Below are 22,284 nucleotides of genomic sequence, written 5' to 3'. Positions count from 1 at the left end.
AATCGAAACCTATTTTTAAAACAATCATTTTATTAACCTACTAAAATGTTAATTTTAGGTTAAGATGTTCTAACAGTGATAACATGTTTTTTTTTTTATGTGGCACGACATCCCCTAATGGGACAAGGCCTCTCTCCGAAGAGAGTTTGTGTGACCGAAAGACGGTATATTATAGATCGGTGGTCAGCCGTTCGTAATACCGGAGGGTGCCAGACTCGAGATTCGATCCCACACCTGTGGTGTGGTGTTTCCTCGCGCTACCGCTGCGCCATGGGCACCCCCAAGTTAACATGTTTAAGCTTGTTTATCATTTCACTTTCCTTGTTGTAAACGTGAATCCTTAAAAATTGTCATACCTTTCCTCTACAAGAGGGAATTCTTCTATGTTATGCCAGAATTACACAACTATTCAATGATATATTATTATTTATGTTCATAAATCTTGAGGATTTCTATTTGTAGTACATTGCTTAAAATATGTGATACATATATAAGCCGTTTCTTCATAAGCAGGATCAATTGAAAGCCATTTGTGTCTTTGGAATGCAAGACCAACACAGAGTTAATGAGCTCTGTTCGGTTTTTGTTTCTCACTTTTTGCTTTTGCTTGGAACGATAATTCTAATTCTTTACGTTACATAATTAACACCTTTTCTGTGCTACAGAACGATATCTCCATCGGTCTCTTGACGGACATTCTTCTCGACTACATTAGCCTTGGCATTATCTGCTTGATGAAGTCTTCAGATGGTGTAATGGAGCGTAATTTTTTGTACCACAGCCTGTTAGCCTATACTGTAGGTGAACATAATGGTCCTGATTTAGGCTTGTGCCTAATGGTGCTAATTGTCTGATAATAGATGGTTCCTTCCCCCGAAATATGATAAATCGGTTAGAAAGAATCACTTTTTTCCAAGCAAGCGACGATTTTATTATATGAACTTTATCTGACAGGAGCGCGGGAATTAAAGCAATAGAAAACGGCATGACTGACGGGAGCAAATGAGGGAGGTTGAGTGAGCTTCGGATCGTGTGACATCTGGGGCTGCTGTTGGAACTGATTTTTCAAACGATTACAAGCATGACGATAATGATTATGGAGGTGCTTCGTTTTTCGTTCCCGCTGCGCGTGACGATGATTATCACCATGGGGAGCGAAAATTCAAACGGTTTATGGATGTGGAAAATCGTGCGGACCCCGATTTGTCGGTGCAAGAATGGTCGACTTACTGATTTCATCCTGCATTTCGCACAGCTAGGCTCCAATTTGTGCGACTCTTGACGAAAACCGGTTGACAGGGGTTATCATACTTTTTTTTCCTCGTTGCCGGTGACGTTCGTTCTTGATTTCATCGCCGTCGTTAAATGCTGAAACCGAGATAACGGAAAGATGGTCTTTGGACGCTACCATTTCAGCACAACATTTCAAACGGTGAAGCCAAGGGTCACATTTAGACATGGGGATTTCGAGTCTGCATCTAATGTTAATAGGCCCGCCCGATGTCACGTAGTTTGGAGTGGCGTCCATCAGTGCAAATCTACGTCCTTTCAGCGACATAAACTGTCTGGGAGACATTTTTCCACTCCCACACATCGTTAGGCTCGTTAATTTTCTAATTCTTCTCCTCCGGCGCATCTGTGTTGATTTTCATCAAAGTTTTAAAAGGGTGGTCTATCTCCCTTGTGGGCTACTCTTACATGACAAAGAAAACGACGGTAAGGAATTTAATGAAAATAATATTTCTCTTTGTGCCGAGAGTTTTCTGCTTGCCCATTATTGAATACTCGGTTCGGAGGAAACTTGCTTCTCGGTAAAATTAGGAAAGGAACTGCCCAAGGGAAGTCATACCACACCAGCGAAAGAGGTAAAATCACCCCTCCACCTTGATCCAGTTTGTATCCTTCGAGCCCGTCACGGCCAGTTGGTTGGAAAAATCTTAATTAGATTTTTTGCTCCCCCGAACAACGAGAAACGAACGTTGATAAGCTTCCATTTGAGAAAAGCCTATAACGCACCGGACGGAGGGTAATATTTTCCTCATTAGGACCACTCCATTGCCATGGTGAACGTAGCTGCGCGAGGAGAAAAAAGCGGAAAACCCTCCCATAAGGATAAAGAAATAGTGCAGCAAGGTGTGTAGCAACTGCACGGTGGTAATTGACGGTAGTGTAATATATTAAAACATAGATTACATTTCACATTGCATTCGTTCTTCCAGACAGTTCCGGTACTTGACTTGCCTTGAACCTTCTCTTGGAGTGAGTTCGGTGGGTAGAACGGCGGGAGGAAAATTCCTACATCCACAAAGCCGGTGAATTATGGTGCCGAGGCATGCCACTTGTCTAAGAATTTAATCATACTTACGGTCATCATTTTCCTCTCATCGTCTACTTCATTTGTTACAAAAAGGGAAATACTCTCTAGAATAGCAGTAAAACTCCATTTACGAAAATATGGCCCCTTATAGGGTGGCTTTTTCTACGTTTTTTTTTACCAAGCCTCTCATTTGTGTGTTTAACAATTTCTGGTCTTCTCAAATAATCACATGAATGGCCATAGATATCTGTAAAAAAAACACCGTACAAGGCCTATTTGTAATGAATAATTTTTCTGCAATTTGAATTTAAATTAGATAAATTGAAAAGAAAAATTACAATAGCTAATCAGCCTACAATTTAATGATTTTCTAAGGACAAACATGATTTCTGCCATTTCACTGCGTGAAAAACCTAATCTGGTTGTTTCCTGCCCCATAAATATTTCATCTGCCTTAAATGTTTAAAAGGTTAGATAATCCTGGATTACGTTTGTTAAAGATTTATTGTTTTTCTAATTTGTATTATTTACCTGTTTTTTAGTAATATCTATGTATATTTAAATTTTCACTTCTAATGTATCATCGATAGATTTCGGATTAGAAGATTAATTATTCGGTATTTTACCTCATCAGGTTATTACATCAGGTAACATTTTAATTGATTCTGACTGACAATGCAATTGCAATTGACATTGCTATTTTTTCTAATATGTTACTAATTTAGTACGTGAAGCAATGATTATAATAAATTATGAAAAAGTTTGCATTATTTGTTCGAAAATTATTTAATAACGTTTAGAAAAGCTTCCCATTTTAGAAAGATTCACCAACAGGGACAATATGTGTTTAATCCCGGTTTTAAATTAAATGCCAATTTTATTACTGAACACTGATTTGATTTCAACTAAATCAGTGCGAACTATTTGCACTTGTTGCTGTTGTTCGCTAGTTGCAAAGTCAATTAGGTAACAATTCATTCGACTTCCATTAATTTCACTCAACGTCGTCGCTCGAGGTGCGGCAGTGAATTCCCATGGTTGACTATAAATCGACCGCAGCTTCTCTTAATTTCCATCCTATCGGGTTGCAATAAATCCAATTGGCAAACTGACCGCCTACCCGTTTACCCACCGGCCGAATTGTCTCCGGAGGGAATGGATCCCCAGACGGATGGCCAAATGTTACATCCCCTGCAATTGTGGGCATCCAAACCGTTGCTGGGAAAACGGAAAAGTGTGTGTGGCTCGAGATAGCAGAAGCAAGCGATGGATGAACATATTGACCAACACAGCACAGCAAAGGAACGCCGTATTGTTTAGCAACTTCTCGTTGCGCCTTGGTGAATCTGTTTCGTTTCAGTTGCTCGGGACTCGGTTTTCGGTGCATTGGGTTTGGAAATTGTGTTCAAATTAGGTTGCTAAAATAGCGTAGATAGACCAATATTCACTGGATACATAATTTGACTCACTAATAAATTAAATTGAAACGTAGAACGTATAATTTAAAAATTTTGTTTTTCTTGCTATGACCATCATGTTTTTGAACTTATTAACATCATTTAACAAATGCCATACATTTAAATCCTGATTTGCAACAATAAACCCGTTTAACCCATTGCTTTGCAAAAGAACTTCCTTTGGGCAATATTTTTCCTCTTCTTCGCGTTTGTAATTCTCAAGGCACAAGGACTATATTTCCATACCTCGTGGTGTCGAAATGTGAGTTGGTACTTGCATGCTGCGGTCCAAAACTATCGTTGCCTCGGACTGCTACAGTTTCCTTCGCCACCGACCACCCGCCGCAGTTCCTATCAGTTTTTCTTGTAGTTGTCCATTTGACGAACAGTTTCAACGGATTTATTTCGCAACAACAGGCTGGAAGCGGGTGGCAAGTGAGATATAAATTAAATTTCCCAAACAATAAATTGTGAAATTTTCAATTAGAGTTCGCCCCAAAAGCGCCCGATTTCGGCATCAGCTGCGCCGACCGGGTACGTATTTATCTCGAAGTAATTTGCGACCGGACCAAAACTGGGTCCAGGGTCCTTCCCGGTTTTATTTCAATACGATCGTCTCCAGAATCGAGCGGTGTCAGTGTCTTGTTTTTTTTTTGTAGAAAACTAAAAAGAGGAAAGCCGCAAATGAAAGATGTAGAAGCGTCAAACAAGGACACGTCGTATTTTCCAATTGAGAAATGTTGAAATTATCGTTGTTCGTAGAATGTTTTGGCCATATGTGGTATTGTGTTTTTAAAAACTACTTTCTATCGCATAAATCCACCACAAAGAGAATCGTTACATATGGTGAAAAATTGCTCGCGAAGGATGTGTATAAACATAACACACCCTGCATTATTCATAACAATTTGAGTATTGCTGAGATTTTTTGACATTATCATTGGTTATTACTTTAAACCAATCCATATGATATTTGTGATGTACATTGAGAAAAATTGGGAAATGATAAATTCATACACTAAAAATAGACTGGATGCATCCAATATGAAATAACAGTTTACCAAAAAAGTAATAGACATTAGCATAATAACATGTAAAACCTTCATGGTATTTAATATGCAATGAAACAGGTGCAACAGCTGACCCGATTAAATTACCTCACTGGACAAATCACTTTCGTTAGCTTGTTTAAAACATTTTTGTAGGTTTTTTTTTTATCTTATTTATCACTTAGCTTCATACCTTTTTTTCGCTTCACCATTCCTATCGTGTAGCTTATGAATGTTATAGTTCACGTGAACCTTTCCTTCATCTGATAATGCCATTGAACGGCTCGGGACGAATGACCATACACGTGTTCTCATACACAAGCCATTTGCATAAAACGTGCTCCTTTTTCTAACACAATCTCTCATTATCACGTCACCTTCTTTCTTGGTAGTGTAGGGCACAATCATAAAGGTAGTACGCAACGAGACTCTCCCCTATTTCGCCGGGTTCGTGCAAAGGATTGCACTCCATTTGAGGAAGGGAGGGTGGCAAATTTCGCGCAAAATGACCTGTCGTACATTATTACTTTACGCCACCGGGACGCGACACTTGCCGGAGCTGCAGCTGTGACAGCTGACCACAGTCCATATATCATGGTAGTTATTTAATTTGAACAATTAATCAAATGTCTTGCGGAAACAGCCCGGTCCATGTGAAGGCACCGTATACGGTCCCGAAAGTGGACACGAAATGGAGAAAAAGCGGAATTCCAACTGGTGAGGTTAATTTTCACACCCGAAAGGATTTGCACTTTGGCCGTGTTTGGTAACACAACAGACTTCGATTGATTCAATGCGGATTATTACAAGTGAACAGTTAAACCAAAGTTGGGAATTGTAAGTTTCGTAAAGTCTCTGGTAACGAGAAGTTTATGAGTGCTTTTTGCTAATTTTTCACTCATGTAAGTGTATATAGTACATTCCAATACCGAACCAATTTAACTAATTTGAAGGACACATTCAAACACTTCAATTAAAACAACAGGGATTTGTAAGCCAAACGAAAATAAAGCAATAGGGGAAAAATTACAGTTTTGGACACATTAGGAAAGGGTCACCAAGAAAAACATCACCATTACACACATGCAATAAAATTCACACTAGTGTACCAGTATTGGCCACACTAAAACAATGTTTTTTTTCATGTTTTCGATGCTTTGAATAATCTTTAATACAATTTAGAAACTGCTATCTACTTTTATCATTGTTAAATACGAGAGAATAAATACATAGTTTGCTATTTTTATTTTTAAGTATTTAATACTTAATTTGTTGTTTTTTCTGTAACAATCAACTGTCGGTGTCAATTTTGACCAGTTTTACATGCATTTGAGCTTTGATAATTCTAAGCATCTCTCAAATTTTGTGAAAATTATTACTATCCACTTTCATATTCGCCAACAATTTGACAGCGTCGTATATTTTAAAGCTATTTAAAAAATAGCAATAGTGGTACAATCGCTATCAAACTTGGCATTTAACTAGAAGAAATCGATATTAACACATTGAAATCAGTGTGGTAATTGATGTTCTTTCCATTACGGCCAAAATTACATACATAGACCAAACCTCCATCTCTCTTAGTTTTTTTTTTAGTTTTAAATATATGGAGAAATTGTGTAAAGTGATTTACAAAACCCTACACTTCGTTATTGCACACCAAGCGTAGCTTTTGCTGGCAGTTGAGAAAATGCAGCTTCTCTCTAATCAAACTTTCGAAAGCCCTCCACATGCTTACATCGTCCCACTCTTGCCACCGTTCCGACTGATAGTTCAATCAAAGTTTAGAAAAACCAACCACATTGTAAACTTGTGGTGTCGAAAGTTAGATACAATTTGCTGCACAATCCGGTAAACCGAGCATGTAAATTTACCAATACCAGGTTGACAAAAGTTTGCGTACGTCGGAAGAGTAGGCGGAGACTCGCCACGACGACTGTTTTATTGTGGAGGTGTGATTGTTTTCCTCTGTTGTTTTTTGATAGTTTAAGAAGCAAAGAAGTTGTTCACTGTCAGATGTCAGAGTGTTAGTTTGAAATTGAAGTTGAAAAACGTACAAAAACCAGCAGAGCGGGTGCCTTAAGGAAATAATCGGATGCTAACGTTAGTGAGGCGAGTGCACGCTCGATGCAAGTGAGCTCCCATATTGCACCTTCCGTTTTGATTAAAAGGAAAATTGTGGTGCGAGGAGGAAATCGTTTGTCAGATTTTTTAAAGAGCGTGAGTGAGGTGTGGAAAAAAAGAAACACCCGGCTAGATCTTCCCATCGCAGGGTCGTTTAAGTTGATCGTCGGTTGGGCCATGCTCTTGCCAAAAGGTGACACCTTCGTTAGTTGGTTTATTTTTGTGTCCCCAGAGGAGCCACGAGGAGCCGGCCGTGGTAGTGTCGGTTTCGAGTGGATGCCACAACATTCGTGCCACGCTGTCAGCGAAACGAGCTGACATGAAGCAATTTCGGGACCCCAGCGCTGAGCTAGCCGGGAAGGTCCTTGCCAGACTAGCGCCCGGACACGTGTTGTGAGGATGGATGGTGCCTTTATCACACCGTCCCGGGACGGACACACCGTTGGTTTTGGGCAAACGAGCGATACCAGAACGAGGTATACTCTTTTTTATGGAATGCTCCCAGGACACCTCCACGGTTGGCTAACCCGTTTCGTGGCCAATAAGCTGCCCTTTGCGCATCAAAACATCCCCCCGGGGAGAGGTGCTGCAGCAAAAAAGCAAAAAAAAAAAACCTTAACACAATAGGAAAAGCAGAACGGTTGAAAAAATTACCCCAACGTGACAGTGTCCTTTTTTGGGGAGGTTCTTTTGTCCTGTTTTTGTCGAAGTCGATTTTACTCCTGGCTTCGCAATGCTGCATCGGTTTCCTTGCATCGACGGTGTGCGCCCTCGCTTTGGTAGGTTGCAAATCGGGGATTGGGCGTTCGTTTTGCTCCCTCCCCCATACCAGCCATCCTTCTCCTCCTACCCGAAATGTCTAAGTCCCGTTTTTTCCGTTTGTCCGTTCGAATGCGCCATCATTTTTTCCCTTTTTTTCGTACTAGTTAGAGGCAAGTTCAGTCTATTTTTTGCCCTTCTTTTAGTGTTCTTCATCCTGTTCGGACACCTCTTCCATCCGGCCACTTTTATTGGAAAGCTTGTTACTTTTTCCAAACAGCCGGCAGACACGGGCGGCCGCCCGTCCTTTTTGCCGGTTGCAAAATTTATATCTTTTAGTTTCGGTAAATAAATCATGTCATTTTGCATTTTGATAAATCCGGCACGGTCACTTTTCTTTTTATTTTGTTCTGTTTTTTTTTGTGAGGACTTTACGTTTTATCATCTCGATGTTCACTCCGCATCCGGCTGTAAAGGTTAGGGGTTGATCGGCTTTTTAAGAGCGTGGTGTTAAAGGTCAAATGATATTCGATTTTTGCTTCACACTTTGACGATCGATGGTGGAGTTTTTCAAATATGGCTTTGATGTAAGTTATGCATGTTTATTTTTCCCTTTTTTCAATGAACGGAAGCTTTCCAAATTGGTTGAGGTATGATTACGTTTAGCTGGTGTTGATTGTTAAATATCATGTAAGAAAAAAGTTTCCTCTTTCAAATTCATGGTAATTTTTTTTTTCAATTGAATAAAATGGTTTATTGAAACAACATAAGAAAATATACTGAGATCTACAAATGCTACAAAACTTTAATCGACAGTGAATATTTCATTTAAGCTGTTCTTGAATGTTTGCTAACACCTTCTGCACTTTAATGTTTAATTGATGTTTTTACTCAACATTGCTCTATTATAATGGTTCGACGAGCAGACGGACGGGTCCGTTGTTCTGCAACGTCACGGCATCCTTCGCGTACACCAGTGGGATCGGTGTGCTGGGCCCGGGTCGGAAGCGGAAGTGGGCTAAAAGCGTCGCCAGGCCGACGCGTGACTGCATCACGCCCAGCCGCTGACCGATACATATCCGTGGCCCTTCGCCGAACGAAAGGAACGTGCTGAAGTGGCGCTTGGCGACCTCCTCCGGCGCGAACCGGTCCGGATCGAAGCGTTCCGGGTCGGGGTAGTACCGTTCGTCCCGCTGGATCGCGTACACCGGTATGAGGAGCTTCATCTTAGCCGGGAGGATCACGTCGGTGCCCGGAAGCTGGTACGGTTTGCAGGACAGTCGATGAAGCACCGGCAGCGGTGGGTATTTGCGCAGGGTTTCTAAAATAGAGCCGAATATTTGTCTTTAATTGTAGGTCAACTTGGGAGTATGGTTGCGTTTCTTAACTTCTTTCAAGAATGTTTTATATTTATAGTTTTGAAAGCCACGTAAAAGCGGTTGATCACAAATATAATTCCTTTTCAGATTTTGCGTGCCCGAGCTTTGTTAAAGTTTATGGACTGTAATGGAATTCCGAACACTTTCCTCAAGTTGGAGCTAGAGTTGTGTTTTATGAATGTTCTTAGCGAAATCAATACAAATTTTTCACTCAAGATTCATTCAATTAACACGTTAAGCGCTACGTCGGCCCCGTGGGGCCGACAGTGTTCTTCCCCGTAAGCCGGCGTCGGTCTGCTCGGGCCGACAGAGCCCGTTGGGTAGGCCGGCGTTTCTACGAATCGCTGGCAGAACGGGAAGTAGTACAATTTGCGCGTAGCGCTTAACGTGTTAAAGTTGATCTCAAAATATTTGGGAATCTTTCCAAACACTCATGAATCTAAAATTCTTTGGTTTTAGAATGTAGCTAGTGAGCTAGAATGGGAATGGTCTTCCCTAACAATTCTTCATAATACTTTGGGATTTATGAATCTCTCTACATGTCTGAATCACTCAACTCTAGTTGGAACCCATTTTCAATTATTGCAAGCCAACGAAGGCGATAAAACCCTTAAAGCATTCAGATGAACTTTAAATCTATATAAATAAAATTCTTGTGTCACGGTGTTATTGGTTAATGTCCTCCTAAACGGCTGAACCAAAATTAATCAAACTTTGCACTCATGTTTCTTATTCATGAAAATATGTTTTTAACTATATCTCACGTCTGGAAACAGTATTCTTTATTATTTAATTACGATTTTCTATAGTCATAAATTGGTTTATTTGTTTACATGCAACAATGACATATGAGTGTAATCTTCACTGCCATCTATAAACAGCCATAGCAGCATGGCTCTCCACAGAGCGTTGTTTTCGTACAAATCGTTTCTTTGCAATAACAAGAAAAATAATCTTTGTTATGTGTAGGTAATAATAACAAATTTTGTTTCGAAACAAACGTCGAGGCAAGAACCATCGAAGAGTTTGTTGTAAAAATACCAAACTTAGGCCGGATTTTCATCGATCCAGCTTGCAAATCTAAGGAAGATGTAAGTATTACGACTGAGTTTTAGAACTCTTTGATTTTTACAGAGCATAGAGTGGGCAATCAAAATGTGCAATTAAAAAACCAATTATTTTCAACAGTTGTATGTCGTTAAAACAATGTTTAACCGAGGCAGCTAGTGACTATTAAAAAAAGGTTTGTTTTGCAAAATTAACAGGACCTCCTTTGAAGGCCCTTAATTAGAGTACAGATGGTGTGCAAAATGAACCAATTTAAAATCCTGTCCCCTTTAACTTACCGTTTATGCAACGATCCAAGTACTCCATATCCGCGATGGCCTCGTAGGTCAAGCCGCCATGTTTCCGCAGAGCCTCTTGGACGCAGGCTCTCGCCCGCTCCTGACACTCCTCGTTCAACGCCAGCTCGTACAGGCAGAAGGTAATGTTGGAAGACGACGTTTCGTAACCGGCCAGAAAGAAACCGAACGCTTGCGCCGTCAGCTCATTCATCGTCAGGCCAGCCTCGGTCGCACTCTTCAGCTCGATCATGGTGTCGAGCAGGTCGTTACGCTTGGTGGCGCTCCGTTCGCGCATCGCCACCGTGTCCTCGACGAGCCCGGTGAAGAACGCGATCACCTCGTCGTGGTGCATCTTGAGCCCGAGTGCGTGCCCGATGGCGGGGTACAGCCTCAGCACGGTGGTAACGAGCTGCGAATACCGTGGACTGTCGAACACCAGCTCACCCGACCGCCGGAACGCACTGTCCGGCTCGCGGAAGCTGTTGCACTCGATGCCGAACGCGCAGCCACCGATGTTATCGATCATCATGCGTGCGCAGCAATCCTTCAGGTCGAGCTCGGTCGGTTCGGCGGTGAGCTGCGTGTGCAGATACTGCCGGAAGTTACCGGCGACCTCGTGTAGGATCGGAAACATTGCCTTCATGCGACCGGACGTGAAGGTCGGCGATAGCTTCGAGCGGACGCTCTTCCATTTGGTGCCCTCCAGACAGAACAGGTGCGCGGACAGCGGATCAACGCGCTCGTTGTGGTAGATACCGTGGTCTGGAAAGTAGCTGAAGTCTTTGATGAGCACCGTCTTGATGAGATCGAGGTCGGTGATCATGATGGCGGGCTTGAGTGTCATAAACAGCCCGTAGAACCGCTCCTTCCGGTCCATTTGGCGGTACAGCTCGGTGGACACTTCCGCCGGCGAGAGACGCCGGAGAGCTCCAAAGTTCCCGAGGGGAAACGAAGCCGGCAGCGTTGGGACCTTTCGGATCGTCCAATAGCGATACCGCTGTACGATCAAGGCGTAAATCAGTGCAAATACACCACCGAGCAGAAATAACCCGACGTGCCACGCCATCTCGGCTAACTCGCAGGCCACTCCACTGACAGCTGTTCTATCCACAAATCTACACGAAGCGTAACGAAACAAACTCCCGACGGTGCGTACCAGTGGCGCGTTCGCGATCGTGACGCTAACTGAACCCCGCGGTCTGGGTTGCACCAAGGTTGTATTGCGCTCTGGCCTACACCGAAACCGGCCCCAATGCCGTAGTAGTTGTGCGCACGATGTAACCAAACAAAACGGGTTTTATATACAGGCAATAAAAAAAAATTCATCATCCAGGTCATTACAATAAACACGAACCTGTAGACAGATAAGAATTTGTACGAGAATAATTGAGTAGGGAAGCATCAACGGCTGGAAGAGATAACGGCAAAAAGTGTGCCCTTAAAAGACCATTAGTTAACCTCAATTGTGCGAACAGAATCTGCGTCCATCTGATTCTATTTGCATACACCAGTCAGTCTCAGCCTACATCACATCAGGAGAATATTAAGGTAAGTATTGAACTTTGGATTGTTGAGTTGGTTTAATAATAATAAATCTATGGGCATATTGATATACCCTATAATATTTTATTGATAAATTGTTAATATCATACGCACTATACTGCTTAGCTAAACACTACTAGAAATAGTAGAATTTATTTGCTTCTTGTTATTTATATAGGGGCAGCTAGCGGCAAAACGCATTTTTTCCTGTTTCCTGTGAAAAACGTAAGAAAAGTATTCACCGTGAAAAAACAAAAAACGTCATCGGTTGGGAGAGTTCCTGGTAGAATTTTGCTGATCACTCCGCTAAGGAATAAACTGGATAAATCGCTGTTTTTCTCTCCCAAAAAACTCTCAGTAAGAATGCAAATTTACTCGTATTTTAATTTAAAATACAGGCTTTCGTCGACCTCGGTTTTCGTCGTTTGACAAATCGTTCGAAGCTGGTTTGTAGTAGCGTGCTTTGTTCTTTCCTCATACGATTTAATGCATTTTGTATGAAAGAAGATCCGAACATGGGCTCATAAACGAGTGGTGCAGGATTTCTGCTTCAGATTACTTTGCTCAATCAGAAATCTATTTCAATTGGAGCACTGAATGTATTATTGTAAAAATACACGGCATGAAAATCAAAGAAGTAAAACAGAACATAAAGCGATTGATGGCCATTGATTTGATGATAAAACATATAAACTTTGTTATAGTTTGAAGAACTGAGATGGAACAAAATTGCTATTTCAATTGAGTAAATATAATACGATACTGAAAGGGGGGTCCGCGACAGCCGAGCGGTAGCGCCGGTTAGAAAATCGGCCCATGAGCGCCGAGGCTCACCACCTCGACGGCGTGGGTTTGAATCCCAACCGAGACCGGACCCTCCCCTGTACGAGAGGACTGACTATCCACGTACAACAGGGAAACAAGTCTCGTAAGCCCTTAACGGGCAGGCATGACCAAGAGATCGTTACGCCAAGAAGAAGAAGAAGAAGCAGAAGAAGAAGAAGTTTTTAGAAATAAAAAAAATCATGATTGTTTTAGCTAAGTTTCCTCAACAGGTTACTAGTGTGAACCTTAATGAACTAAATCAGTTTTAAAATCAACAACTACTCGTGAAGTTCATTGAAAACTCAATTATCTTTCGTAAGGGGTGCGTATTACCCCAGGAACCCCTACCTCCTCGATTAAATTTACTAAGTTATTGCAATTATTCTTCTGTGAGTACGTTGCCAGTAAATATAATTTGCAAAAACCTATCGTGATGTGTAATCTGTTGCGAATCTCTGGCACGATACATTCGTAATTAATAATAATTTACATAATAATTTACTGGCATATTGAAAATGTTTTATTTGACTCCTCTTTACATCACTTGTTTCAATATAATATCAAAATTTCAACATTCAAATCTTTTCCATCTGTGCATACTACTGATCATTTTTCATAATGAAATTCACACACTCCACGGCCTTGGTGATTGTTATAGAATACAATTGTGCAATTTAAACAAGTGCACCCATTTCCATATGAATAAATCAATTCTCGTAAAAAGGGTGTCAATTTGCCGGATCGTCTACTGCGAATAAAAGTCAACAGTTCCTCTGGTCGGGGTCGGATTTCGTAAAATAAATATTACACCACTGCATCGCTGCGCCAATGTTCGGGAATCGTGCAACCAGTATGTAATAATTGCTCTATTTGCTCCGGCCGTTTATTGCACGCGACCGCCACCGGATTGATATGCATCTGCGGGACAAAGACTAGCGAAAAGTGGGAAATATTTATCTGTTTTTCTTTTGTTTCATGCTCAGCTTTCAATAAAATAATGGTAGGGGATGTTCAGCGTATACCCTCCGCCTGGTTGGACCCTGTGTCATCTAACCATTACGTTGGGCATTATTTTTTCAGACCACACGGAATTGATATGCTGCCGCAATTGTTACCAATCATTGAACATTTTACGGTTCATTTGCGATTTACCAAATGGCCATGCTGGTGCACTGCGAAGGTTATGATGCCGGCATTACGTGCGCGCCGCAGATTGATTAACGGAGCCGGTTGACGATATGGAGGCATGCTTTTTTAGCTTTTTATTCGATTTCATATGGTGGTTTAAACCTTTACTAGATTTGATGACTTAAATAACCATGTGTTCAATTTAAATATATTCAATAAGTGATTAATTTCGAACCAAATAAATGTTTCGTTAGCTGAATTTACTGAATAAATGGAACATACTCCCCCAATTTTAGTTTTATTTTCACTTTATTTAAATATAGCTTAACGATATTTTGTTTTTGTGGAAATGGACATAATAGAAAAAAATATTGGGATAACCATTTTCATTAAACATTTAACCGATTCACTATTGAACACTCGCTCAAATGAAGCTCAAGCCAAAAATGGTCCCTCCAGCTCATTGGACGTTAATGTGATTGAAGCCGATTAAATTGCGGCTTTTGGTTTTTGGAAAGGAAGGTACGAAACGTGTGGAGCTGCGTAAGTGGAGCCAACATTAAGGTGCGGTAACTATACCGAAGGTTCCTCTTTCCAACCGATACGTACACACACACACGTTCCATTATCCTTTCAAATGGACCAACCGTAGTGGAAAGTTAATCCTTCAATTGACACGCGGTGCGTTCTTCATAGTTTCATTAAATTGCTTGTGACAAACGAATCGTTATTTAAATTTAGCTGGGAATAAATTTCAACCAAAATAACCAAACATAATCCGCTTTCAAGGGTTTCTCCTTTGTATCGTTGGGGTGATTAAAAAAAACAACACGAGGGTGAAGGAAGTTTCGCCGCATCCTTTCATGGTTGTTCAATCGTTTCGGGTGCCAGAAAAATGACCATTCGGCTGCAAACGGATCGAAGGGTTGAAAAAAGGGGAAAATAATTATAATTGATTTATATCAATGTCCGATCACCAAGTCTCTTTTTTCCACGTCGTTTCCGAACGGATCATCATTTACCTGTCAACTCTGTCCTACGGGGGTTCGCTGTGATGGAACGCTCGAGCACCCTCATGGCGATTCAGTTTTTCCGGATGATGCAATAAATTAAATTCAAAATAATGATGACAACGGGGAAATGACGGTAGCCGTAAAGTCTGGTCTGCACTTGGAAGGCCGTTTCAAGCGGAAAATTGCACCAGGGTGTCTAGAAAGGCTTTTGGTACCCATTTTAAATTTATTTCAACCTTAATGAAATAACATATTTTTGCGTTAATCCTCTTGAGTTTAATTATGGAAACGGAATTTCCGTTTCAACTTATGCTGTGGAACACATGAAAACGTAAGATTAAGAAACGATTTGTAAGGATTAAATAAATAATAGAATATTATTTTTGCATGCGTTGAAACGAAAAGACATTCAATCAAAAAATATTGCATAGCGACGTATAGACAAGATGAAACCATTATTTATCCACACAAAGTTGCCTTTAACTCGCCATAAATGTACAATAACAGTAACCTATTTTGTTTTCAATTGTAAACTGTAACAAAATGTGCCCCTAACACAAACAAATAAAAACTTTTAACAAAATAAAGCAACAAAATACGGAATGGAGCAAATATTAAATATAAATATAATCATTATGGCGATGTATGCGAAATGGTTCGCGCATACGTTGATCGTTTTATTTTTTAAAGCATAACAGTTTCAACACATCATTGTTCTATCTAGGAAATAAATAATTAAAAAATGGAGAACAAACAATGTTTGCTGTCGGGACATTTTCTATTTTCTTTGAAAGATCCATGGAGCATTATTTTTACTGTTCCTAAGTAAAGGATTTATTTAAGCGCAAAGGAAAATGGAAAACTATTCCACACACTAGCACACCATTCTTGGTCGAAGATCCATCGACAGCAGGTATCGACACGCGAATACGTGAAATTATTTTTTAATCCACCCGCCTACACGCTAAGGATCACCGTCCAGAATCTCAATTTTTCCCTCGTAAAGCTTTAGAAGCATTTTCAGCTCTTCCAATATGCCCAACAGAAAATTGGAGCAATCTAGTCGGCAACGGAAAGCGACAACGAAAACGAACAACTAGCCTACTTTGCCGCGTTGGTGCTGGAAAATGGCTGCCAATTTCTCACGAAGGAAAATTTGTCCGTAGCGCTAACATCGTCGGGGCGGCCTCGTCGGGGATGTACACAAAGCGGGAATGAAAAGTGGAATGGAAAATGGAATCAACCCCATTGTGAAAACTGGTAGGAAATTAAAAATCAAGTGTTCGAATCCAATTAATTTCCCCAAACCAGAAGCGGTTTGGGTGGAAACTAGAAGAGCATCGCGTGGAGCGGTCGACTGTTTGAAATTGTGCAATAGTTTCACAATTTGCATCGATATCGTTTGTTAATGGTTCGTTAGCAGCCCGGGTAAGCAGTCGCATTTTGAGATTGCTTGGGCTAGTGGCGCCTTTTTTGGGTAGGGAAGCGGAGGATATATCTCGTTTGGGAATGCTAAATTGGAAATCCCGTCGGTTTATGTCGGGCAACGGTCGTTAAAGTCGAATGGTACCGAAAGCGGCGTAAATTACGCGCCGTTCTAGAACGTGCCAATTGGAAAGTTTTGCAAATAGACATGATCCATTGGATCGTATCGGGTTTAAAGAAAGAATCAACCAAACATTATCTGTTGCCCGGAGAGCATAAACGTGTTTTTTAAAACTCACAGGCGAGACTTTAAAATAGAAATATTGTATAAGAACAAAGCTTAGTTTATTATACACCAAATAAGAAGCGATAAAAAAATGTCTGGATTATTTTTATAAGTTTCTCTTTGTAACAACAATTATGGTTCTTTGCATGTAAAATTAAAAATACTCAAATAAATACTGTTACTTTAAAAAACTAGTTACAGCATTAAAAAAGATTGCAGGTCAATTATGCAAAAGTTAGTTAAAATAAAAAAACCATAGAATGGCATCAAATAAATATATTTATAAGTTATTTTATGAGACATAACATAAACTAAGTGAGACCATAAATCCAACAACTGTCGCTCGTCGCTCGAAAAGGATTCGTCTTGACTCTAGAGTGTCAAAAAATGCTGTTGCATTAAACTGTTCCATTTTGACGAGTGGAGAAGCGAACTTGAACCTCACATAGTGAGAGGCAATAAATTTAAATCTCCATAATAATTAATATGGAAATTGCTTTCAAATGGTATTTAGTCAGCACGCCTGCGGATGTTAACCGGAAAGGAAGCAATGTTGCGCGAATGAAAAAAAACGGGAAAAACGGAAAACACACAACATTGCAAAGGTCAATAAAAAAAGAGACTGCTGCTTTTTCCAACTCAACCATCAAATAGTGGTTCAACGTTGCAACCGTACCATAGCTGGGAACTGCCACGAGAAAGGACACCAACGAAAACAATTCCCCCGGCCATGGTAATGGACGTCGGTGGGCCTCAGACCCTTTCGTCCTTCCGGGCAAAACTCTGTCCACGGAACGATCCAACTGAAGGGGTTTTTCTTTTGTCGCCGCGAAGGTAAGCCATAATCAACGGTAGGTCGTACGTAATCTACTTAGACGTGAAAATAGAGCCAATTTTGATTCATCCGCGGTTGCCTCAACCCGGTTAGGGAGATGTCGCTAGACTGCTCCAACACGACCGAACAATTTGGCCCCGGTGACTTTTCGGAGGTTAAATGGAGATGAATTTAAAAAGAGATCTATAAACAACCACTTTAAAAAACAAGGGAGTAAAAACAGCCCGGGGCAGCTTGTTTTACCGTTTTTTTTGGTTTGCTTTTTCACATCGTGGTGCATGTAGTTGGATTTTTTAACGTTTAATTTCAATATGATCTGCTTGATGTAGCTTCAGTAATCTTTTCGACAAACTGTTGGTATTCAAATGCACGTTAAGAAATTTCGAAAGTGAATGTAAAAGAAATAGGAAATAAATTGTTTAAACAACATTCTTTACAACTAAGGAACGATCCAATTTCAAATTTCCCAGAACTTTGTGTATGAAATAATGAGAAAAAGGGATTAACATTTTATCGATTTTTTTGAGTTTATACTTCTCTTTAGTATGGTTGTTTCATTTAAAAACTATTGCCATTATTGCCACTACCCCGCTAGGTCAATCCAAAAGAAAAAGAAGGAATCGCAATCAATTCATCCTACACGTGTTCTTACAACTGATTATTACGGTCTTATCCCACTTGTAAATGTTGAATGGTTCAAATCAATTGAATCAATTTATCGTTTCGTAACGTCTCAAAGGTCTCCTACCGAGGCTGTTCTTCGGTCTTGCAAGCGGAAAGAAAAAACTGACTTTTCCATTGCGCGGAAAAAAGTCATCTTGATAGTGAGGTCCGGTCGAGAGAAGGTAAAAACAAATAGAAATGAGGAAAAACTAGAACAAAAAGACGGAGAAAGAAAACGAGATGCTACAAATGCGTTGCGACACAGGGAGTTGGTAATATTTTCTTTCTTCGTACAGAATTCACTTACGTTTGCCACCGGACACCACGACGACCGGCTTAGCAACTCCTTGCAGTGTCATGAATATGAAAGTACGGAACGGGAATCCTTGGCCGTGCGGGTTCAACAATTCAAAGCTCCGGTGAATGGAGCGAGAGAAAGAAAAAGAAGCGAACTGAAATAAAATTTAAGAGCAGTTTTGTGTCCGGCGGATTGAATTTGCATTATCCAGGATTCCGGGGTTTTCCCGTTGCTCGTACTACTCGTCTGAAAGAGAGAGAGAGTAAAAAGAGGATGCCTGGGAACAAATGCGCAACCGGGCGATGTGATATTAGTGCTGATCCTTTGGCAATGATTACGCCCAGTACCGTTCGGGATCCGACTTCTGGCGTCCCCGGGAAGCCATTTCCCGCTCAGCACAATCACCACACTGTTGGTCACCGGTTGGTGGAACTATTCCGGGTTGTTTCTGGCCTTAAAAAGGATGTCGTTCGCTTTGCCTTCCAGGCATCCCTGAAACGGTTTCCATATGAACCAGCGCACGTCCTAGCGCCAGCTAGTCCGCATCCTTGGATCGTTCGTTATCCTTCGTTACATTACGTCCGTACAATACACGTACGTTGTGGGAAGTGAAAGAAGAACTTTCCCTCGGGCTACGTTTGGAGGTTTTCTTCCTGATTTCACTCCTCTCTCTCTCCCTCTCCTCGTCAGTCAAAGGCTTTCATTTTCTCCAATTTAATAATCATGCAATCCAGCAGTAGTCCCACGTGCCTCGCATCGTTCTCCCACTCCCCTACCCCCCGGTAATAATCCCATTTCGTCCACATTTTTCCAACCAAGCTTGCCGTCCGGGAGGATGGACGATAATAAGGCGCAGGATAATCCGATCTGTGTGTTAAATTGTTAAATAATAATATTGAATTTAATCCTTTTTGTTTTACCGAAAGTCGGGGGAATGATCGGGACGCAATGGACAGCAGCAATGAGGTCCTTTCGTCGGTAAGGATATGATTGCGGTGGAATTATGTTCACTTCGCCGCCCGCCACGAAGCCACACGAAGCGCCAGAATTAAACACCGAAATGCCACCGGACCACCGGAGGGTCCTTTTTGGGGCTGCCGGACAACGAATGGACCTGATTATGAATTCAACGTCATCCTTTTTCGTCTTTGCACTGCCAATCTATCGTTTGCTTTTCCGGACGACGACGAAACGGAAACGAAATGTCCTCCCCGTCGTTCGCAGGGTGCTTGGTGTCGATGGAAAAATTATCTTTCCCTCACCATAATTGCATTACACTTGGCCGTCGGCCACAAGGCGCAAGGCACAATGTGCCATAACCATTCGGGCAACAGTCATCTCCATCCAAAGCCAGAACGGGAAACAATATGCCGAATCGGAGGACAACGCGTCGGACGAGCTAATGCCCGGGCTTAACCTTCTGGCAGGAAACAAATGCTAATGTCGAATTGACTTTCATTATATTCACCAGGCAAAATGGTTTTTTCCAGAACGTGATGTGATTAATGTGCCAATATGGATGGCTCGGTAGGATTGTCCTTTTCCATATTTTTCTCTCTCTCTGATTAAATAATGCATAATACAGCAAGAGATATAAATTACTACAAATATTATTATCTTTATTTACGCTTCGTGAAACATGATTGAAATATCTTTCTCAAAAGATTTTTTAATTAAGAATTGAGATTAGATTTTGTTTTAAAATCATTATCCATTTTAAAGATTGGCGAAAATATAGTCTGCCAATTGGATTTTCATTTTTTTAAAAGCTGTTCAATTATTGAACTAAACAAAAACAAAGTCAAACTATGAATAACAAACTCACAAAATAAAACTAAGAACTAAGAACTAAGAAAATAAAAAAAAACAAGAAAAATCATAATTGAAACAAATATGATTTGAAGAAAGTAAATAAAAGTAAATAGAATTAAAAAAAGTATTTGAATTATACTGGTAACCGCTAAATAGTATAACCGAATATGATAAAATTATATGTAGCCCATAACTCATTCCACATCTTTAACAACTTTTTGAAGATTCAGACAAAACCATAAAACTGTCAAAGAATATACTAAAGTTATTTTTTCTTAACTTCAAAGTTTTTGTATAATTTAAAAATGTTTATGTTGACGCTTAAGTAAAACATTAATAAAAGAAAAGGTAAAATGATATCGTGTGGCAGAAAGAGTTTTTTTGCTGGGTTTAAATTGCTCTACTAACCTGAAATTGTAGGCGATGTTCTCTCACATGGCAATCTTGCATCATTGCTGGCTGGTGGTTGGTAGAACCTTCCATTACGGCGCAAGTAGGACCATGCATTACGATGCAGTCGGTTCACTGAAAACAGGCGAAAGCAACATCAAACCAAAACTTCCCGATGAAGCATCCATTCGAATGTTTCTTTCCGCAGTCACGCTGATGTTCGTCGGTTGCCAAATCATTTTACTCGTTACACTGCAGCAACATTGATAGGTATTTTATTGGTAATTCAAATCTGTCAGTTCCGCCGTGGTGGTTTTACACTTAGATTCCTTTCGGGTTCGATAATTTGTTTGTTTTATTTTCTGTTTACTCTTTCTTCTCTCAGTTCAGTGGAGGGAGCCAATCTTTCATGAAGTTGTGGTTTCCATTTTAGCTTGTTTTGCTTTCGTGCTCCATCTTGGACAATCATGTACGATTTAACTGGTTTGTTTCGAAAATGTAAACGAATCTTGCTCTTCTCACTTAAGTTAGCATTTTACATTCACTTGCGTTCGGGCACAAAAAGAGTAAATCACGCGTTCTCAACTGCTGTCCTTCGCTTTCTTCCCAGTATATCGTGGAGCTCGTTCGTGTTCGATTCAGCCGATCAGCAAATTGTTTGCCCTGTTTTCTGTTCCTATGTTCCATTATTTATTCACCTTTCACAGCGCTTCTTCGCCCAGCTGGTAATGTCTTTTATATTGTTCTCTGTATGCTGCGTTGCTCGCTTGTTTCAGCTTAAGCTCCTATCGTTTTCCATCTCCGCTTATTTGTTCTTATCGCTCAATTGTATTGTTTCGAGTAGAGGTGTTTAATGCACCAAGGGCAGTTTTAACTAAAGCACAAAAAAAAACATAGAAGATGAGTTGTTTACTGGGAGTTGGAAATTATAGTGCCGATGAAAATCGAGAGCACAAAAAAAAAGATAAGACCGAAATATGCTACACACACATGCACTAGCGTAGATGTTGGATAGTGGTAGTTTTAACGCACCGGAAGCTGAGTTTCTATTTTATTTTTCTTTATTCCGTATTTACTTTTTGTGTCGTCATTGCAAGCAGTTTTATTGTTTTATGAGTTTGTTATACTTTTTTGTTACCGAGTTTTCCTTATGTCCTTCTTTACCTTCTTTAATTGTGTCAAATTAGGCTTTTATTTACATTAAAAATCATACATCATACCTTAACATCGTGCACACTAGTCGTACATACAATCACACTTACTCTTGCACACCATGTAAACACACACACGTACACATACATATGTACACCAGCACACGATAAACCTAAGCATCACAACTTACGCATCAAAACTGATTAGACCACTCAAAGTTAAACATATAATGATCACAAAACGACCTTCTCTCCATTGCCTAAGAGCTTTCTCCAGACCGTCGTCTCCGTCGTATCCAGCATACCCAGCAATGGGCCGGTTCATATCTCACTAATCGTGTCCTGTTTTTTTGCCTGTTCAATCAAACAATCATCAATCAATCATCGGTTCGATATTCGCTAACTGTCCTGTGACTAATCGCCTATGGAATCCTTTCTGTTTCTTTTAACACCCCATTCCAACTGAAGCCAATAAAATTAAGCCA

The 22,284-nt window shown here is 40.5% G+C and overlaps 1 protein-coding gene across 1 annotated transcript; it reads right to left on the bottom strand.

Annotated features, from left to right (window-relative positions):
• Positions 1-8,611: 8,611 nt before the first annotated feature.
• Positions 8,612-11,497, bottom strand: LOC131259147 (probable cytochrome P450 6a14). The gene is made up of 2 exons (XM_058260574.1): positions 10,432-11,497; positions 8,612-9,027 (listed from the first exon to the last, which is right to left on the bottom strand). Exons 1-2 carry the CDS (start codon positions 11,495-11,497, stop codon positions 8,612-8,614), a joined length of 1,482 nt encoding a protein of 493 aa, XP_058116557.1.
• Positions 11,498-22,284: the final 10,787 nt, after the last annotated feature.

Source organism: Anopheles coustani, chromosome 3 (assembly GCF_943734705.1).
Source record: "Anopheles coustani chromosome 3, idAnoCousDA_361_x.2, whole genome shotgun sequence".
Classification (NCBI taxonomy): Eukaryota; Metazoa; Arthropoda; class Insecta; order Diptera; family Culicidae; genus Anopheles; species Anopheles coustani.
The sequence above is the reverse complement of the archived record's forward strand: the minus strand, read 5'-3'. Positions and strand labels throughout refer to the sequence as shown.